At 51.7% G+C, this 14,686-nt stretch overlaps 7 protein-coding genes across 7 annotated transcripts; all 7 read right to left on the reverse strand.

Annotated features, from left to right (window-relative positions):
* Nucleotides 1-183: 183 nt before the first annotated feature.
* J4E85_009991 (uncharacterized protein) lies at nt 184-1,032 on the reverse strand (the record flags this gene model as incomplete). Its single annotated transcript, XM_051474208.1, has 1 exon — nt 184-1,032. One exon carries the CDS (start codon nt 1,030-1,032, stop codon nt 184-186), a length of 849 nt encoding a protein of 282 aa, XP_051321995.1.
* Nucleotides 1,033-3,910: 2,878 nt separating this feature from the next.
* J4E85_009992 (uncharacterized protein) lies at nt 3,911-4,963 on the reverse strand (the record flags this gene model as incomplete). Its single annotated transcript, XM_051474209.1, has 3 exons — nt 3,911-4,788; nt 4,847-4,857; nt 4,950-4,963. The coding sequence occupies 3 exons, from the start codon at nt 4,961-4,963 to the stop codon at nt 3,911-3,913; spliced, it is 903 nt and encodes a 300-aa protein (XP_051321996.1).
* A 329-nt stretch (nt 4,964-5,292) lies between these two features.
* Nucleotides 5,293-6,098, reverse strand: J4E85_009993 (uncharacterized protein; the record flags this gene model as incomplete). The annotated part of the gene is made up of 4 exons (XM_051474210.1): nt 5,293-5,329; nt 5,370-5,925; nt 5,979-6,022; nt 6,088-6,098. The coding sequence occupies 4 exons, from the start codon at nt 6,096-6,098 to the stop codon at nt 5,293-5,295; spliced, it is 648 nt and encodes a 215-aa protein (XP_051321997.1).
* A 529-nt stretch (nt 6,099-6,627) lies between these two features.
* On the reverse strand, nt 6,628-7,569 carry J4E85_009994 (uncharacterized protein; the record flags this gene model as incomplete). Its single annotated transcript, XM_051474211.1, has 3 exons — nt 6,628-7,400; nt 7,453-7,505; nt 7,559-7,569. 3 exons carry the CDS (start codon nt 7,567-7,569, stop codon nt 6,628-6,630), a joined length of 837 nt encoding a protein of 278 aa, XP_051321998.1.
* Nucleotides 7,570-7,948: 379 nt separating this feature from the next.
* On the reverse strand, nt 7,949-8,845 carry J4E85_009995 (uncharacterized protein; the record flags this gene model as incomplete). Its single annotated transcript, XM_051474212.1, has 3 exons — nt 7,949-8,685; nt 8,739-8,782; nt 8,835-8,845. 3 exons carry the CDS (start codon nt 8,843-8,845, stop codon nt 7,949-7,951), a joined length of 792 nt encoding a protein of 263 aa, XP_051321999.1.
* Nucleotides 8,846-9,261: 416 nt separating this feature from the next.
* J4E85_009996 (uncharacterized protein) lies at nt 9,262-10,239 on the reverse strand (the record flags this gene model as incomplete). The annotated part of the gene is made up of 3 exons (XM_051474213.1): nt 9,262-10,064; nt 10,119-10,177; nt 10,229-10,239. The coding sequence occupies 3 exons, from the start codon at nt 10,237-10,239 to the stop codon at nt 9,262-9,264; spliced, it is 873 nt and encodes a 290-aa protein (XP_051322000.1).
* A 335-nt stretch (nt 10,240-10,574) lies between these two features.
* J4E85_009997 (uncharacterized protein) lies at nt 10,575-13,719 on the reverse strand (the record flags this gene model as incomplete). The annotated part of the gene is made up of 3 exons (XM_051474214.1): nt 10,575-13,101; nt 13,151-13,530; nt 13,588-13,719. The coding sequence occupies 3 exons, from the start codon at nt 13,717-13,719 to the stop codon at nt 10,575-10,577; spliced, it is 3,039 nt and encodes a 1,012-aa protein (XP_051322001.1).
* Nucleotides 13,720-14,686: the final 967 nt, after the last annotated feature.

The following is a 14,686-nucleotide window of genomic DNA, read 5'->3' on the forward strand; positions in this document are numbered from 1 at the left end:
TACGAAAGATGATTGTATGTCGACCACCGTTATGCCTATCGTACATCGCACGAATGCCCGATTTCGATGCCCCATACCCTGTGTCCCGAATGTCCAAAAACCCCAAACGCCATGCTTGAACGAGCAAAACCGGCAATCCCAATCAATCTGTTCCCATAACTCTTTTCCTCTCCAATCCTTTCCTCACGCCTCGCTCGTCATCTTCTCAACCTGATTTCCTCCACACCCATTCACCCTACAAGCCCAACACTCCTTCCCCTCCATCTCCTCGCCAAGAGCCGCAACATCAGCACTCTTCCTCCTCGGCCCCTCCGCATCTCCATTAACATCAACACCACTAACCCACCAGATCCCCGCCGCAATAACCTCCGCCACAACCTCCACCTCCGCCTCATCCCTCGGCGCATAAACCAGCATAAACTCTCTCGGCACAAACTTCCTACACCAACCCCCCCTCGCAAGTGGATGTCTCTCACCCCACCCCATCTCAATCAACAGATTCGCATCCGCAGGATGCAACGTCATATGCATCGACCCATCACTCGGATGCGCATGACAAATCTCGCCTCCACACGTCCTCGTAATCGGCACACTGGTAAACAACCCCGAACTATGCTTCTCAAAGCAACTCGTACGTTCCAACAACCTATTCCCCGGATCCGCCGCAAGACCCTTGATCTTGGCTACCAAGCACGCATAAACCGCCTGCCCGCTCTTCTGCGTCTGCTGTCTCTGCGGCGCAATACCGCGGATTAGCGGTTTCGTGCCTTTGCGAGTGGGTAGCGAGGAGGCGGTGAAATAGCCTTTTTGCGGACGGAAGTGTGGGGGGATGGCGATGGGGCGGTGGGGGTCGCGCAGGCAGATTAGAGAGAGGAGTTTGATTTTTAGGTAGCCGAGGGGGGTTGCTGGGGTGCCGCCGGGGCCGAGGGAGAGGAAGGCGCGGTAGTCTTTGTGGATGTAGAGGGCTGTTAGGGTGGGGAGGAGGAGGGCGAGCGTTGCGATGAGCATGTGGATGTGCGTTTCCGGGAACATGCTTGGGTGGGGTCGTGGTATGGTTGGGTCGTAGCACGGGTGTAGGGTGGTAGTGGTGAGGTTGTGTTGGTTGAGCATGTTGTATGTCCAGGCCCCGGGGTGATGTTGTTGGATGGTCGTCCTATAGGCAATTGAAGACGTGGAAATTGAACAAAGAAAGCAGGAAGATGTTTGCTGACAGTCCTCTTATGCCTTCCCTCCCAACAAGACAAGAGAAATTACAGAACCAGGGAAAGCACAATAGCTCCGTGGCCCCAGTAAAGAAAGGAAGATCAGCCCCACACGTGCACTGCAGGAAGGAAGGTCGGTGAGTACCACGCGAGACTCAGGGTCCGCGGGACCTAAGAGGGATGACGTTGAATTGATACAACAAACAAAGCTACCCACTCAGATACCCAAACGAAAGCCTCGATACAGTAGAAATCCAGAAGCAGCAGAAGCCTAAAAGCCTCAAGTACCAGCTCACCTCCCCACCACGAGCACACACACCCCCCTTCTTATAATCCCTCAGAAAACGCCAGCAAACCAACGCAGCAACCATAGCGACCGACCGACCGACCGACGTCAACCCCGTGGTCCCCCAAAACATAATCCACGTGCCTAGCCCCGCATCCGGTTAGCACGGCCCTCACCTGCATGTTTGTGGGGTTAGCGGCCGGCCGCGCTAGCAAGCCCATTGGCCCACATCACGGTGCCTGTGACGTTTGACCTAAATCAACGCATGCTGGCGTTCGCTTCCCATTTTCTCTGTTTATCCCTTAACTGCGAGTTACTTTCGTCATTCTGTCGTGTGTGCACTTGAGAGAGATGGTCTGGGCGCTTTGAAGGTTTGCATCGCCGATGTGCGGGAGTAAGGGTGAGGTGAGGGATTTGGGAGGTTGTACGAAGGGAGCGGGCATTATGCTGGTGAGGGGGATGCTGAGATCAGCTGTGCTCACGTGGTCTTGTGCACGGTTATCTTTCTAGAAAGAGGGGTTTTTGGGAGCTGACACTCTCGTGTTCAGCCTCTTTCTTACGTATGCCGCTGTCTTGGGGTACAGTATGTGCTCGTTCGCTCGTCGCGGCATGAATTGGCGAGGTACGCTGGCACGCTTTGACCATTAGCTGGGTGTTCTGATCACCAACGGACGAACCGGAAGCTTGCCAGAAGGTCATCAGGCGCAGAACTAGCGTAGTGGTATCAATGCCCGCTAGTTCACGATAGCTGGTGTTTCGGCGTTGTTCGATAGACTCCCTGCAGCGTGCAGTATGCAGTGTGATCGGAGGAGCGGTGATGCGTGGCGCGCTGTGAGCTCTTTGCATTATCGCCGAGCTCGGAACTTGGGTTCGAGAACGTGGCTGTAAGTACACGGTCGCTTGTTTTTAGATTGAGGTGTCAGGCTTGTTCATCATGGGTATGCGTACTTGCGGCTATGTATTTCGCAGTTGGGAAAGCAACTCGGTCACCTCTCAATTGCATTGACACTCATAGCGCCTTGGTATAAGCGGCACAAGAGCGAGACGGGAGAAGAGAAGAGTAATTCACCATCAAGATTTTCGAAATAGTAGGGCTGCTTGCTGTTTGCGAAGACGGATAGGTGATGGCACGTACCATGCAGCGACGAAGACTCCCCAGATTCCCGCGCGTTCCAGCGCATCGCGCCGCAATCGTGGATCAGTCTTCCCAGATGATCCGCACCTCAATGACCTTGTAATTGGCGGGGAAGCCAAGTTCAGTAAGATCAATATCCACATGTTCCTGCCGTCCGGACCGCGAACGACTATTCCACGACCCTTTCTCAGCTTGTCTTTTTCCAGTAATGTTGACAAATATCGCCCAGCGCACGTCAGCCTTTCTCTGTTTCTCATCTGGGACGAAGATTTCAAGCTGTGCGGAGACCACTCTTTCGAGTTGCTGTGCGTCCATGTTCTTCAGGATCGACACCACGGATTTTATCTCATCTACCATGTCAGACGGATCAGACGGAAGGAATATCTTTCGTAGAGCCCCTGGGCAGAAGTTCATGTTGAATGACGGGAACCCTTTCTGGACTTGAACCAACTGAAGAAGGTCCACTTTCCGTTGTTCAGAGCTTCCAAATTTGCAGAGCTGTATGTGGATGTAACGGTTGATCGTTCGTAGACTATCATGGGGGCGCTTAACGAAGAAGACGTGCAGGTAATTGTTCAGTTGTCGTAAAGGTACGCAGGGACTGCATAGCAGCCGATTGGACGGAGACAAGTACATTGGCGCGAACTCGTCATGGACTTGCTCATGAGTATTGACGAGGTTAATGGCGTCGGTACATTTTGGTTTTAGATGGAGGAATTCGGTGTAGATGGCGTTGCGTAGCTCTGTATGGAGAACTCAAATTAGACCCGGGCAGCTAAATTACGGTATTTGGACCTCGTACCTCCAGGTAGATCAAGGAAATTCGCTCTGTGGCGGTAGTGTGCGCTGCTTCGAAACTTAGTTTTCATCGACTGGCACTGCAGTGTCACACGGCTCTTTTGACGTACCTGGGCGCCATGCTGTTGTCACAACGAGAAATAGAGTGCGTCTTTGACTCAGACTGAGGCGAGATCTTGACTCAGGCAGTACTATCGCGGCGAAAGCGCACCCACTCTTCCAAAGAGGCTTGAGTTTGATGTTCGGCGATTCGATATCGTCGAAGAGGTGTCGTAAACAAGGCAGACTCGCACCTCAGTCCAAGATGAGGCCTCCCGCCAAGACCACGCTAGACCTAAGGGATCGATGACCGGGCCGGCGTTAAGCTGCGGGCTGATTTCTCACATCCTCAAGCTCATCACATGAATCTGAACAGTCATTACTCGTATATTGCTCTACCATAAACCCTGCACCATCTCTCCTTTATCCCCCTTCCACGACAGTGAGATCCTATTCATCTTCCTCACTCTCGGAGACATTGTATTCGCTTTCTGGCTCATGCGCTATATGAAAACGCACTTTGATGCCTCCGCATTCAACACCAAGTCCAAAGTCTTCGAAGTCTTGTTCCGTACAGTTCGCCATCAGAGCAATATCAAGGTTGGCTACTAGACCGGCACTGAACTTCTCATCTAAAGGTGGCCTGACAGATAAAGACAGATCAATAGCAGCCAACTTCGCGTACAACGCATCCTCCAGATTTCTGAGTATTGACAGGGGCGCGTCGATGTCTATATCGTCAACACTGAAAGTGACTCGAGCAGAATGACTCGGAATCGCTATCTCTTCTTCCTCAGAGTCTGCTTCCTCCGATTCTGACTCCTCAGGTTGTGATTTCTCAGACCCTGTCTCATCAGGTTCGTCTTGGTCTTGGTCTTCGTCGTCAATTTCGGTTCTTTCTTCTTCTTCAGGTACGTCGGAGCGGTCGCGACGGCCGGAGTTGGCAGAGTGGTTGGAGCGATTAGAGCGTCTAAAGCGGGCATTAGGGTCCAGCTCCCACTGAATTTCGAGTAAAGGATATCCACGCATGAATGCGACAGTTTCAAAGAGGTCGAGGTCCCAGAAGCTCCTGTGCCAACAGAGATCGTTCCAGTCGAGCTGTACAAGGAAGCTGCAAGTGAAGTCCTTTGGTCTCTGGCTAGCGATAGGCTGGAAGGTGTCGCGCAGGAAGGGTTTGAGGCAGTCAAGAGGTACTATAGCGTTGGCCTGACTCAAGTATAGTGACCCGAATTCGGAGCGGATCTGCCGATTGACTTGGAGGAACTGGATGCTCTCGTCAAGAGATGGGTCGAGGTCGATGAAGTACTTGTAGACGGCGTTGCGCAGTTCTATAATGTGATGGGTTAGTTGGTTGTATTTGGATAAACCAGTTCATGGACCACATACCACCAGACAACCTGTCAAGGAACGGCGCTCCGCCACTATGGGTTCTGCCGCCATCATCGTCAGTTTGTTCTTCCATCAAGCAGGATGTTCGACCGCAACATACCGGGTTGTCACCATGGTGCTGTGCAGTGGTAGCTTAAATACACTGCCTGTGAGAAGTAGAGGACAGCTTTGTAGCTGGACTGGAAAGCTCTAGGAGCAAATAACCCTGTGGACGACAGGTCGTTTTGTCTCAGCGTCCGCCAAGATCTGCTGTGCAACGTAGACCGCGCTAGACACAAACGACCAGGCAAGCAGCTTCTTGAACTCATAATACTGCCTGAGTTCTCGCATCTTTAGGTAAATGACATGTCATGTTATTACTCCTAAAAAATCTTCGATCTCTGAATTCTCTCAATACATCGTTCTTTTGAACTGCTGTCCTGCCGCTGTCCTACACATCTTCCCTACTCTCCGAGATATCGTGTGCGCCTCGGGGCACGGCTGCTATCTTAAGCACAAGATTATACTTCGGCATTCATACTTAATTCCCCCAATCTTGAGCTGGATATCATCGGTATCTTGTTCCGTACAACCACGTTCCAGAAAGGTGTAAATGTCTCCGCCCAATGGCCCATCATGAATAAGAAGCCAGATGGAAGACAACTTCGCAAACTCGTGATCGTCCATATCCTTCAGAATGGACACATATTCAGCTAACCCTAAGTCACTGTGTGTCTCGGAGTGGCCAGGCGGGATCAAGTTCCATTTGATGCTGAGCAGAGGATACTGTCGCATGACCAAGATGACGTCCACCAGATCGATTTGCCAATTTTTGTAATCTATTTGCCTGCCACGGAGCTCCACGCGAATTTTGCAAGCAACGTCGTCAAGCATCAAGGTTGTAGAAGGGATCTGGATGAAGGCGCGTAGGAAGCTTGCGATGCCGTCGAGGTAAACTTTGGCATTGCCCTGACTGAAGTACAATGATCTGAACTCAGCGCGGATTTGCCGGTTGACCCATAGTAGGTTGATGGCGTTGGTGTCACACGCGCATGTGTTGAGATCGATGAAGTGCTCGTAGATCGCGTTGCGTAGCTCTGTCTAAAGTGTCAGCTTGCGCCATTTAAACAAGCAAGATGATGGCACTTACCTCCAGGCAAGTCAAGGAGCGACTTCCCGCCGCGGCGATGTTGTCTGTCGCTTGGTTAATCAGTGTGGTCTCGTGCAGACCTCGGGAGTGATGTTCGGGCACGACTTACTTGGTTGTCATCGCGACAGTATGAGATAGTAGCTCGATAGATGGGTAAGTCTTGATGGAGCAACCGAGGGATCTTTGGTGGGTGTCGTAAGCAAAGTGAGTAACTTGACAAACACGGCAGGGCGTAGACCTGCGCCTCTGCCAAGACTGCGCTAAGAAGATTAAGTGAGAGAAGCGCGGTGGGTTCTCGAAGAGATTGCGCACCGAGTCATGACCGTTGATTGGCTTTGCCTTCACCGGGTACCACAACTTGTACATTGGTGGTTATCAAAGTTGATAAATATGGTCGAGATCACTGCGTCTGTTCTAGGCGAAGCCGGCGTCCGCGCGATATCGCATTTGCACACAAGAATAGCAGTGACCACGAGGAAAGTTCGTTCCGTGTTTCAAAACTGGGTATATACGTGTTTTCATCTTGTCAAGCAGACTGAACCAGCGTCGTAGACTCTTACTGCTGCCGGATCCCCATATCTTCAACTTCATCGAAAGAATCCAGCTTGTCGTCATCCAAATCTGCTCATACATCTGCGAACAAACCCTCTCAAAATAGAATCAAGTCTCCTAAGTCTGGAAGGACCTGGTCTTCACTCTCTGAGTCTTCGTGACCGTCAACTGGAATGTCTTCCTCGCCATCTGAACTCTCCTCATTACTGTCCGTACTGTCTTCCAACGCAAGCTCTACATTGATGCCACCGCAATTGGTATCGAACTTATCAAAGAAATCTTCTGTCACGCCCTTCTTCGACTTGATCGAAAGGCTGGCGTCTAGGGAGGGGCCAGTCACGACCCGGAATGGCTGGAAGTTGTGTAATTCTTTCGGCGATTCGGACAAAGTGAGCCTGATGGAAGACAACTTGCTGAAATGTCGGGAACTCATAGATCTCAGGTTCCTCACTGCGTAGACGATGTCTGTGTCATCGAACGACACAGCGGAGTAGCGACCCATGCCCGCGCCCAGGTCCCAGACCACTTTGATCAAAGGGTACTTGCGCATGACCGACACGACCTTGAGCAGATCCAGTGACCAGCATGGGGCAGTATCAAAATCAATGCTTTTGGGGGTTGGATTTCCGAGTCCTACTTTGAACTTGTAGACTACGGTCTTGGGAGCCGCGTCGGGGTACCGAACGAAGAAGAAGTGTAAGAAGAACGGAACATGCTCGAATGGAAGTCCGGTTGTGCCTTGATATCTCCGGCTCAAATACAGCGTCGTGAACTCCGCGTGGACTTGCTGATTGACGCAGGCAAGATTGGCAGCATCGCTGGTTGATGGGCTGAGATCGATGAAGTGGTGGTAGAAGGTATTGCGTAGCTCTGTTCTTGTGTTAGTAATGCATTCAGAGAATTTAAAATATCCAATACTCACCTCCAGGTGCGTCGAGGAAGCTCTTTCTGCCGCAAGGCCTGCCGACGCTGTACCTAGATGGCCGTCAGTACGTGCTCATCAAGGAAAACTTCTTTGCACCACTTACTGGCTTGTCATTGTGATGTCGCGCGACGATGGTGCGAGCTAGACTCCAGAGACTGAGCGGTTGTAGAGGATGGGTCGAGGGTAGGTAGGAATAGCTGTTGTGTGCGCAAGAGCGTTTGTTTGCACCGTCGCGCCAAGACCGCGCCAACAATCCCACGGTGAGCGAGGGAAAGTGTGAGCCCTACAATTAGAACAAGAGCTGAAACACGGAGGGACTGCGTCAACAATACGAAGCATGTTCCAAATGATTTTTTGTGCTGTCAAAGCTGATCATGCAGGTTGTTTTCATTCATGGCGTACAGACTCACCATGACTGTCTATGACCATCATCTCAGTACTCCCCGATTCATCTTCTCATATCCCAGTCTCGTTTCAGTAACCACCTTCCTCCCTAGCCACTACTTTCTACAGCGCCTTCGCTGCTGTCTGGAGCGTCTCCATCGCCGTCCTCGTCTTCATCGCCATCATCTGATGTCTCTTCCTCATTATCTGAGCCATCTTCGTCACCATATTCATCACCATCCTCGTTTTCTGAAGACTCTGTATCATTGAATGGACCATTCTCCCACTCAAAGCGTACATTGATAGATCCGTATTCGTAGTTGAGTCCCAGCTCATAAGGATCTTCTTCTGTGGCGAAAGCCTCCATATTCACCCAAACGAAAGCGGCTAAGCGTGGGAGAAAGCTCATCGGGTGGTCCAAGGGCACTGTGCGCATCTCGAACGAAACGGAGCGTACTTTTTCGAGCTTCCGAACATCCATGTTTTTGAAGACAGAAATAATCGTGGTGATTTCTCTGAACCGTGAGATCTTGAGTCGAAGCCGGTGTTGTTGGTGCATTATCGAGACCAGTTGGAGGAGGTTGCCTAACCACTCTTCCGAGTCGAATGGATCCAACGACAGGTCGAAGCGGCGACGAACATATTGCAGCCTTGAGTTGAGGCTATGGGGGAAGAAAGCGTGTAGAAATTTGTTGACATGCTCCTCAGGAATCGCGAAGTTCTCTGATGCCAGACATAGCGAGCCAAACTCAGTGTGAATCTGCTGACTGGCGCGCACTAGTGCGGTAGCTTCGCCGACTGTAGGATCGAGGTCGATGAAGTGATTGTAGACGGCATTGCGAAGCTCTGTAATATGGCGTTAGCATACCATGGCTAAAGAGCGCTGCTACGATATTTACCTCCGGAAAGGTCCAGAAACGACTTCCCGCCACCGTTGTCTCTGCTGCTTCGACTGTTAGCACGCACTCACTGGAAATGCTGGCTGGGTAACATACTTGACGGCCATGGCGGTGTCGCGCAGCGGGAGTTTGGTTTGCTCGGAGCGATGCTTCACGGATGAAACAATTGTGTAGTAAGGGTTGAGAGGCCTGTAAACAAGTAAAGTCGTTGTTGACGATGACGCGTTTGTCAAAGTCTCGCCAAGACCGCGCTAGACCGCACAGAACAAATGGTGAGGGTGACGACGAGAGCTACGCGAAGCTTTTGCTCCTCATTTGACTCCAGCAATCACAATGTCGCCATAATCAGTGACTCAGAAGCAGGAATAATAAACATATGCAGAACACGAATAATTCGAAGGCTCTCACTGCCAAGATTGATCATACATTCTGGAGCGGGTGGATATGTAGACAATGAATATCCATATATATTCCCTTCCAATACATCAATGTGCAATCTCACTCTTCTTATCCTCCGTCCCCATTACAGGCACAAGATCTGGTCTTCGCTCTCGGGATCAACTCCGCCGCTGTCCGAGTTGTCTTCGCCGCTGTCCGAGTTCTCTTCGCCACTATCGGAGTCGTCCTCCTCACTGCTTGAAGACAGGTCTTTAGGAAACCCTCCGCAGACATCCTTGCCCCAAGAATTTCTCTCCCACTCAATCCCCACTATGATCCCTTGGTGTTCGGTACGAATTTGTGAAGCGCTGATGGTTTTGACGTCTTTTTTGGTAGCACCCTTCTTGAACCTGAGATCCAGATTGGCATGTACTTCATGCCTTCCCCAAGCGTAGGAGAAGTTGTACCACAGGTCGAGCTTTGCGGAATCCAACTTTTCCAGTTGATGGTCACTCATCTCCTCCAAGGCATACACGGCGTAGGCAACCTCTCCATCTTCAAGTACTGCGTCCTTGTTACGATTGACCAAATCCCAATGGATATGGATCAACGGATATAGACGCAGAACAGAAACAACTTTGAGCAGGTCCAGTGTACAGACGGGGTTATCGTCTTCAGGGCCTACAGGGTAAATGGTGCCGGCTTCAATTCCCACACAGAACACGTAGCGAACGTTCTTGGGAGCCGAGTTGGGGTACTGAACGAAGAACGAGTGGAGCACTTCGTGGATACTCTCGAAATGAAATGTCTCGCTCTTGCACTGCCACCGTCGTATAAATAGCGTTGTGAACTCGGCGTGTACTATATGAGTAACGCAGGCTAGATTGGCAGCTTTGGTGATTGATGGCTTAAGGTTGAGGAAGTAATCGTAGATCTTGTTTCGCAACTCTGCGATATACTATATCAGCTTGCGACCTCAAGAGTAGACACTATGATAATTACCTCCAGGTAAGTCGAGGAAGCTCGTTCTGCCGCGAGAGCTGCCGCGAGAGCTGCCGACGCTGTAATCGTCAGTACATGTTCATCAAGACACGCGTCCGGGCACGACTTACTTGGTTGCCATCGTGGAGTCGCGCGATCGTAACACGTTGCTTGGGCGAAGGTCAAGAAACGAGAAACAATCTCGCAAGGTGAAGAGGGTAAGTGGAAAAATTGTGTTGAGCAAACCTTGGAAGACGCGTTTGTTTGTGACCGCGCCAAGACCACGCTAAAAGTCCAGGTGAGTGCGAAATTGCGAGGGTAACGACAAGACGTAGAACATTGTGGAACTTAATTTGGACGACGCGTAGGACCTGATATGATTGTTTCCATGTGAAAGAGGAAAGTGTTCGTTGTCTCAGTCTCAATGCGAGTTGCACATGTGAAATTGGTTGATAGAGATATCTCTGACTAAACATCTCAATACGCCCCCTCCCTCTTCTCATACTCCATCCCCATGACAGTCCCCACCTTCTTCATCCCACTCCAAATCTCCGCATCAACCTCCAACTCCAAGCCCTCAACCTTCGTCGCGCGACCATCAAGTCCCCAAAGCGAGACACCCAGATAGTTCGTTCCGTTGTAGTTCAGAATACCCTCCGTAACAGGGAACTTGACCTGCGGCCCAACATTGCTAACATACTTGCCATACTGCCAGCCATTGACGTAAAGCTGGACGCGGTACGCAGGAACACTCGAACCTCCACTGCTGCTGTTACCAGAAGAAGTGCCGTTGGTGAAAGTGAAGCTAAGCGGGATATCATAGCCAGCTGGCATGTTGAGATCGAATTCCGTGGCGAAGAAACCGATTCCAGGAGCGGAGATGCCGTCGGCGACGGGGCCGGCGGAAGCAGTCCATTTAGCGTCGGTGGCGGAGAGAGCACCGGGGAGGTGCAGACCCTGGCGCTCGACGAAGAGACCGCCTTCGTTGAGGGGACCGCGCGATATGTCGCGGTAATCTTCTCCACCCAGGTTGCCGGTGAGCTTCCAGCTGATGTCGGAGGCGTCGTGGCCAGATAGCTTGTAGTCTAGGATACCGCGCGGGTTCTTCATTGTCTCGGTGCCGATGGTCCAGTTTTCGTCGAGACCTTGGTTGTCGACTACGACCGTGATGGTGTATTTCTTTCCCTTGGTCAGGTTGGGCATGGTGAATGTAGCGCTTCCGTTTAGGGCTGCGTCGTATCCGCGCCATGAACCGAGGAATTGGTCGCCAATCCAGGCGGATGAGCCGAATGCTGAGCCACCTTGGGTGGTGAGGTTGAAGGTTGTCTCGTTTCCGGACGCAGTGAATGTGCCACGGAAGAGGAGTGTGCCTGTGTGGTAGCCGTAGTCGGAGCTGTAGAGCGATACGGGGGTGTCAAGGGGACGCAGAGAGTTGTACGTCTTCTTCAGATCGGCCGCAGTCCACTCGCTGTCATCGTATCCGGGTTGGATCTCAGGAAGCGAGTCGACGTACTTCCACTCGAGTTCGCTGAGTTTGGGTAGGCTGACATCTGGCTTGGTGAATTCAATGTCGGCGCACAAAGTTCCTTGCTCGGAGGTGGTGAAGTCGATATCCTGGCCATTGAAGGTCATCTTGGACACATCAGATGATGCACCACCAAGAACCTCGACAGTGGTTGTAGCATTGAGATCTCCAGTGAGGGCGAGGGTATCGCCAGTGACCTTGGCAGTGCGCATCAGGTAGCCTGCCTTGAGAATAACAGGGTTGGACGAGTCGTGGGGTGCCTGATCGACAGCCCAGTAGTTGAAGGCTTCGACGCGGTCGACCATGTAGACGTAGATGGGGCTGTCAGCTCCAACCTTTGCCACCTTTCTACCTCCATCAGCCTTGAAGTTCAAAACTGTGACTCCACTAGTAGTCATGCTCTTGACATCGCCTTCGACGACTTCCAGTCCAGTAGCAGCAAGGGCCAACTCGTGAGTCTCTCCAGGTCCACCGTATACAACCAAGACAGTCTTGTCTTCATACTTGTGCCAAGTGAAGACTTCCGCAGTAGAGTAGACAAGGGTGGTGCCGCCAATATCGTAGTCGCTGACGTGGATCTTGGAATCGCGGCCGTTCAGCGTCAGCGAAGTGCCGTTCATTTGGGGTACAGTAATGTTGCCCATTGTCGACGTTGCAACGTTGAGCTTGTAGGCTGTGGAATCTAGCGAGTTGTACTTTGAGTGCCTGACAAAGTAGAATGTCGTCTTCTCGTTGGTGGCGGGAGTAACGCTAAGGTCACTGCTGGTAGTCCACTTGGAAGTCGAAGCATTGCCACGTGCAGCCGTGAGGTACGCAGGGCTGACCTTGAAGAAGTTTGCCTGGAGCTTTAGCTCGGAGTACTTCGCGCGGTCGACTTGACGGTCTTCCTTGATCGGTGCAGCGTAGTCGTAGCTAGTATAGCCACCGGGATGACCAAGGTTACCCCAGTTCGTGCCACCGTAAGTCATGTACAAGTTCAGAATCGTGACACCAAAGCTGTACAGTTGCTTGTAGAAGACACGGTTGAACTCTGCGCCGACTAGAATGCCACATTTGTCGAAACCTGGCCCGCCCCATGGGTCGAAGCTGCCAGACTGGAACTCAACGATGGAGTAAGGCGTAGTGGGGCTCTGCTGCTCGTGGAGCTGATGCCAGTTTGTTGGAAGATTGCCGTCTGGCCATGTGGTAGGATTGGCACAGTCGAATCCAAGAGGGTAGCCGTCATGCCCGTAAATGTCAACAGCTGCAGGTTGACCGGGAGCATTGTTGCCCTTGGCGGAGGCATCGTTGCTGATCAAAGGCACGATAATACCGGCGTCGCGAATTTGATCTTCGACATATTGCATGTAGACCGGATCTGGGAAAGGCTTGATAGCCGAAGTGGCCTGTGTGTACTCATTCTCGGGCTGAACGAGAATAATTGGTCCGCCGTTGGTGATTTGCGCAGGCGCAATTGTCGCCAACACATTCTTCATGTAGCTATTCCGCTGTTAGCAAGGCGCCGCTTAGATCCAGCTCAGAAACGTACTTGTCGGTCGCCTCCAAGAAGTCAGGCGCACGCGTTCTCAGCGTGCCGTTGACTCTTTGGATCCATCCGGGGAAGCCTCCACCAGATACCTCGGCGTTGATGTATGGACCCGGTCTGGCGATGAGGTAAATGCCAGCTTCTTGTGCAGCATCGAAGAATGGCTTTAGATCGAAGACACCCTCCTCACGGTAAACACCGGGCTTGCCTTCAAGCAATGCCCAGTCCACGTAGAATGAAACACCATTGTACCCAAGAGCCTTGATCTTCTGGAAGACATCGGAGTAGAGATCAGGTACCGGCAATCTGTACGGATGAACCTCGCCAGAGTACAGGAAGATGCGTTCTCCATGTACGAAGAGCGAGTCTTCATCCCATGTGACCTGTAATGTCGGTTAGCCATCGTCATCCCAAGATATTGATTCAACTCCGCAACTTACGATATCTTGCAAAGCCTCTCTCTTATACGGCTTAATCCACTGCTGAGGCGAATACCCCACAGCCCTCGCCGCAGTCTCAACCGCAAAACATCCCAGCGCAACCGCGCCTGCAAGCTTTGAGAAGCTCTTCATATTGACCAAAATACGAAACCAAAGGTCAATTTGCTTGTAGCTCGATCAAAGTTCCGCGGGGAGGGCAAGCAATATAAAGCTTCCGGATCTTCAGACGGTATGCATGTAGCCGAACCGGGATCTTTCCTCGTTCCTGTCAAACAATGACAGCATCGTTTCCACGCCGCTCGTGCCATTGCGATCCGAACGCACATACCTCTTTTCCCCAGCGACTTTCCCCAGTCTTGCCCCATGTTGAACGTGCTAAGACCGCGTGTTGAACCGGATGAGTAGCCGTAGCGATACTAGCATGGTCTAGGATGCGGCGAAGCGACCAAAACGCAAGTACCGATTCCACCAATATCGCAGCTTGGATGCTTGTTAGTGGAGTCGATGCCCGCATCTCGGTTGAGGTAGGCGGGGAAACATGTCCGATGTGCGCCATGGCCGTTGCCCAGGCGGTGCAGAGAGGCGGCGATCAGTGGGGTTAGCGTGAGGGTTAATGCTTGGTCGTATAGTTGTGGATGCTTGCGGAAGCTTGGGTTGAGGCCTTTCCGCCCTGGATTGGGAAAGGCATCCGCGGGGTGATGACGACGGGCATCGGGGAATTGGCTCGGAGGTCGTTTCTTAGGATAATTGCGGATGGAATGACTGGGGTGCGATGCGACGGCATGGGTTGATGAGTGATGGGTCGGAACCTCGTGGTGATGGAATGTGGGGGAGAGTTACCGAGGTACATTGATTTGGTCCTGACGTAACAAGGCCATGATCATCGCGAAAAGCAAGCAACCATACTCAGCGCGAGCTGATGGAAGAGACACCGATCTCGAGTCTTTCATACGTCTTGCATCGCTAGGTTTCTCATGAACCTCTCAAGGATAACTCCATCAAAGTGCTTTGAAAAGGTCAAACTCGTTATACGCTCAGCATTGCCGTTGGGCAGATTGCGGCGTCAATATCATCAACCTCATGCATCAGGGATCGGTCG

Source organism: Alternaria conjuncta, assembly GCF_024043145.1.
Source record: "Alternaria conjuncta strain BMP 0040 chromosome Unknown scaffold_20, whole genome shotgun sequence".
NCBI lineage: Eukaryota > Fungi > Ascomycota > Dothideomycetes > Pleosporales > Pleosporaceae > Alternaria > Alternaria conjuncta.